Here is a 5,076-nt window from a genome sequence, read left to right on the forward strand (position 1 = left end):
AAATTTTTCAGGTATTGTCGGTAGTTTGTGGTACGATTTTAGTTATGAACTCATGATCGGTCTTATGTTGTTTATGGATGAAGCTTTTTTTTTAATCATTAATGGATTTTTTTTGGTGGAAAATAGTTTTCGATTTGTGATATATTATTTTACAAGAAGTAACTTTATAAGTTTTCATTTTGGTTGGTATTTCATGCACTGATTCAAAGTCTTGCTATTATAATTAATGGAGAATATAGTATGTTCTTAGTGCGAAGTGGCTAATTTGTATTTTTGATTATGGTAAATAATATTTTTTTTATATACGGTATATATTGCTTACGTGTCACGTTATATAATTCTATTTAATTGATGAAAGTTATTTATGTTATTAAAATATATATTATGTATGTATATAAAAAATTTCCTAATAAATACTTATGATTATGAGTTCCTCACACACAAATTTTTTATACAAATTTATGTCATTTTCAACTCGCATCATCTACCCAAAAAGGCATAATAAAATCTAGTATCAAATAACTTTTAATTATTGATTCCTACAAGCAAAGAAAAAAATAAAATTATAAAAAGAGTATTTTACTCTATTCATAGCAAACAATTCTCAGGTCCCCCAAAAAAACTGTAGTATCCCCAAGCTGCAGCAGCTTGGAAACCATACTGGGCATTGTAACATTTAGGTTGTGTAACTAAAGTTGAAAGGGAATCTTTTTTAGGATCAAGAAATTGGGGATGGTTGTAATCTTTGTCAACTTTAATCCTCATTATATAAGCTGATTTTCCAAAGCCTTGGTTTGGTAATTCACCACTACCCATTGCAGGACTAACCGTGCCTACAGGGCTATAAATCTCTCCTCCCCATGACACAGCAGTTGCACCTTCACCCAACCTTGGTATGATATCCTTTGGCCAATAACCAACAGGTTCCTTTTCATACATCAGCCACCAATTCCCTGTGGGGCGATCCTGATATCGATCAGTAAATTAAGAACACAAGAGAAGTTAGTCTTTTTTTTAAACATGAATTATCATCATGGAATAGATATAGAGATGTATGGGTGCTGTTATTTCACCAGGTATATGCTGATTAGCATATCGGTTTGAGCACCGTTGTGAGTTGAAGGTGTTAAAACTTGGCCGAGGGCGATTTGAGTGCTAACTTGTACAAATCCTGGGCAGAGAACATTGTAACATCCTGTCTTTTGGTAACCATCTCCCTGCAACATTTTTCAAAACCAAAATAATATTTGAGAAGTTAGTGTTATGGATAAGTGGTTTTATTTTGTTTCACCTTTCTCAAAACTTACAGTCCAAAAGGTATACAGTGTCGCATCACTTGGAGATAGAAGTTTATGAACCTGAAAAGTGTGATAAGAACAAAAAAGTCAAGATAGTATTGTGTTTATCATCCAATCTTCTGAAAAAATTACAAAAAGGCCTAAAATTTATTACAAATATAGCACAACAAATTTCATTTACAAAATGCCCCATTTCAATTTTTTTCTCAACACCCCCAAAATGCTTAGGCCGACTTATGACAATTCCTTTGACAATATCAGTTTGAATAAGAAGAGAGAGATAATTTTAAAGTTGAAACATATGTACTTACTGCCCATCCAGCTTGTATACTATTGGTATCTTCTTTAGGACCAGTTACAACCCATGTAGTGCCAATACTAAGCTGACCATCTTTAATATTCGGTTTCCATATGTTTATTCGTGATGATGCGCCATAAACATGGTCTCGATACACAACCACTGCAAACTACATCAACACAATTAAGAAACTATTAACAAACTTATTAGTGATTGAAGATTAATAATTCTATCAAGAAAGCTTCATATAATTATATATAGTACTCAATGTTCTTACATAATGGCCTTTAGGGTCAACTATATTAGTGTGCTGAGTAGTATTTGTTTGATAATTTAGTCCCATAGACTTAAAAGATTCTGCAATTAAAAGATCTTTCCTTGTGGCCCTTTTGATGGGCACTGATCCTGCTGGACACTTTATGTTCTTAGGCATGTTGATTGGAGATTTGTAGAGTTTAGTACTTGAAGCTTCTTCATCTCTTCCATTTTCTTTTGGAATAGTTTTAGGCTTCATCTGTAAATTATAACCAACCTCAAATCAACTCTAAAGTTTATTAAGTACTTACAAAAAGAAAAAAGAAAAAATCTTGCAAAATAAAGATAGTTGACCTGAATGGTGTGATTCTTGAGCAATGGATGGTCAAAAGCAAGTTGTTTGTAGATATCAATACAATCGATAATATAACCATGTTGAGTCTGTTCATGGATTATTAAGAACAATCACACATTAGTTTGGAATAAAATCAACATAAAAAATGAAAATACCCTTTTGGAGTTCTAGAATTAAGACCCTTGAATATACCTTAAAACTCTTGAGTGGAGGTTTATTGATAAGGTTGAGTTGTTTATCAAACTCAATAGATTTTTCTTCAAGTCCTTGGACTGAACCAGCAAACAAAATTAGAGTAAATGTTACAATAGACATAGCTGTAACAATAATGGTTTTAGAATTTCTAGTAGCCATAGTAATAAAACTCAAAGGCTAGTAAATATGTAAAAAAGTTGATATGAGTTTCAGTTTTATGCGTCCAGTTTTATAGTCATTTCACATTGCAATAGTGTTGGACTCCATATGGCAAGGTTTGCTTTGTAATATTTTTTCTTTATTTTTTGTTCAGAAAGAAAATATTAATGTTCAAGCGTTATAATACTGGTGTCAAAATTTGGAAACAAAATATTATATATGCCTTATAATATTAGTGCAAAATTTGGTAACAGAATATTCTATATGCCTTATAATATTGGTGCAAAATTTGGTAACAGAATATTCTATTTAGTTTCCAAATATCAATGGAAAGGGATGAGGACCAATTTAACAACATACCTTATTATCGACATGAGTTTTAGTTCAATTTTTGTTCTTGAAAACATAGTGTATTCTGTATAATTTATATGGCAGCCTGGCAGGTTACATTAAATTGGTTCTATATTTGGAAAACAAATTATTTCTTATTATCTTTTCTTTTTGTAACGTATGGACTATTTTTTTTTTTTTTGAAAATGGGTTGCTTCATTTAACAAATCTTTAGAGCAATTCTAACATTTTATCTACTCTATCATTTAAAATATATTATTAAAACTTTACTTTCTTTATTTTACAGCACACTTTTACATTAGTTCATACATTAACTTCTTTAAAATACCTCACCAAAACTTTACTTTTTTTAAAAAAATTATCATATTTTATTCATTTCAAATATATAATATTAATATACACATCCCCATACCAAAATAATAAACAAAACTAGAATTGAATATTTTGGTCAAGTTTTACTCGGACTCAACCCGACCAACCCGTTTGTTTGGAAAAACTCGTTCCCTACGAGCAGGTTGGGTCCAATTTGCTCAACTCTTTCGGGTGGGTACGGTTTGATTTTTGCTAACCCGCGAGTTCCTGTAGGACCCGTACCCGCCCACGAACCCAACCAGGTTTTTTTTTTTTTTTTAAAAAAAAATTAATATATAACATAAAATAAATAATATATTTTTATATAAGATTTTTGTAAAAATAATATCTATATGTGTAACAATGAAAGTAGAAATTAAAATGTAAATATGATTTTTTTATATTATTTTTTTGTTACATATTTTATCTATTAGATTGGAGATGAAAAATTTAAGATTATGTATGTAATATGTATGCCTATATTATACTAGTGTAGTAACATTCTCGCTTAAAGCCTCCATTGGGCCCTTACACCCACGGAATGAATGACTCTTATACACGAGTACGTCACTCTAGCTACTTCATGGAATGACGACTGACCCTACAGACCAACACGAGTATTTCCAGCGTCCTCTGTTCTCACTCGCACGCTTCTTGGGAAAATTTCCTAGGAGGTCACCCATCCTGAAATTGCTCCAGGTCAAGCAGGCTTAACAGTGGAGTTCTTTCGTGATGGGCTACCGAAAAACAAGATGCACCTTGTTGATATAGGTAGTACCAATCAATCCATTTAAGCCCTCTTCAATTGTGTAGTCCCATACCTACACAGTCTTAGAATCATCGCACTTGACCTTCCCTAGGCGGTGTGGGATTGCACAGCTTACCCGAGATTTCCCCTTACAGATCACGGGACTACTGACTGTCATAATCACATCCCTTACGGGGTCCGGCGTCCTCGTCGACCACACTTTTGGTTGGGTCAAGGCTCTGATACCATTTGTAACGTCCTCGCTTCAAGCCTTCATTGGGCCCTTACACCCATGGAATGAATAACTCTTATACACGAGTACGTCACTCTGGCTGCTTCATGGAATAACGACCGACCCTACAGACCAACACGAGTGTTTCCAGCGTGCTTTGTCCTCACTCGCACGCTTCTTGGGAAAACTTCCTAGGAGGTCACCCATCCTGAAATTACTCCAGGTCAAGCACGCTTAACTGTGGAGTTCTTTCGTGATGGGTTACCGAAAAACAAGATGTACCTTGTTGATATAAGTAGTACCAATTAATTCATTTAAGCCCTCTTCAACTGTGTAGTCCCATACCTAGACAGTCTCAGAATCATCGCACTTGACCTTCCCCAAGCGGTGTGGGATTGCACAACTTACCCGATATTTCCCCTTACGGATCACGGGACTACTGACTGTCACAGTATAACCATTATTTTATAAAAACTTCTGCCTTATATCATATGTACATTAAATTTATAAACACAAGTTTACTCAACAAATTTAGACATTTTTAAGGATATGGATATATCATATGTATGGACTATGGTGAATAATAACTAGCACAGAATGTATGGATGGACTATGAAGTATGGACTTTATATTTTATTCACAATTTATTTTGACATTTTTTGTTGTTATTATCATGTTCATCATCCATGATTTTAATGAACAATGAACATAAGTTTGACGAATGATTTGTTTGGTTTTGGATTATTTTATTTACGTTTCTACTTTTGATTTCAAATGTTTTTTTTTTCTATAAAGAATTGGGTGATTGAAAAGAAAAATACATTGACCGAGAGT

The 5,076-nt window shown here is 33.1% G+C and overlaps 1 protein-coding gene across 1 annotated transcript; it reads right to left on the minus strand.

Annotated features, from left to right (window-relative positions):
- Window positions 1-509: 509 nt before the first annotated feature.
- On the minus strand, window positions 510-3,132 carry LOC115717149 (protein neprosin-like). Its single transcript, XM_030646098.2, has 7 exons — window positions 2,399-3,132; window positions 2,206-2,292; window positions 1,874-2,110; window positions 1,610-1,765; window positions 1,308-1,358; window positions 1,074-1,217; window positions 510-966 (listed from the first exon to the last, which is right to left on the minus strand). The coding sequence occupies exons 1-7, from the start codon at window positions 2,558-2,560 to the stop codon at window positions 589-591; spliced, it is 1,215 nt and encodes a 404-aa protein (XP_030501958.2). The 5' UTR covers window positions 2,561-3,132; the 3' UTR covers window positions 510-588.
- Window positions 3,133-5,076: the final 1,944 nt, after the last annotated feature.

Source organism: Cannabis sativa, chromosome 5 (assembly GCF_029168945.1).
Source record: "Cannabis sativa cultivar Pink pepper isolate KNU-18-1 chromosome 5, ASM2916894v1, whole genome shotgun sequence".
Lineage (NCBI taxonomy): Eukaryota > Viridiplantae > Streptophyta > Magnoliopsida > Rosales > Cannabaceae > Cannabis > Cannabis sativa.

Coding starts and splice junctions, on each gene's coding strand:
- LOC115717149 (XM_030646098.2), bottom strand. CDS start 2,560: ATGGCTACTAGAAATTCTAAAACCATTATTGTTACAGCTATGTCTATT. Junction 2,111..2,205: donor TCAAGAATCACACCATTCAG/GTCAACTATCTT, acceptor TATAATTTACAG/ATGAAGCCTAAAACTATTCC. Junction 1,218..1,307: donor CACTGTATACCTTTTGGACT/GTAAGTTTTGAG, acceptor AAAATGTTGCAG/GGAGATGGTTACCAAAAGAC.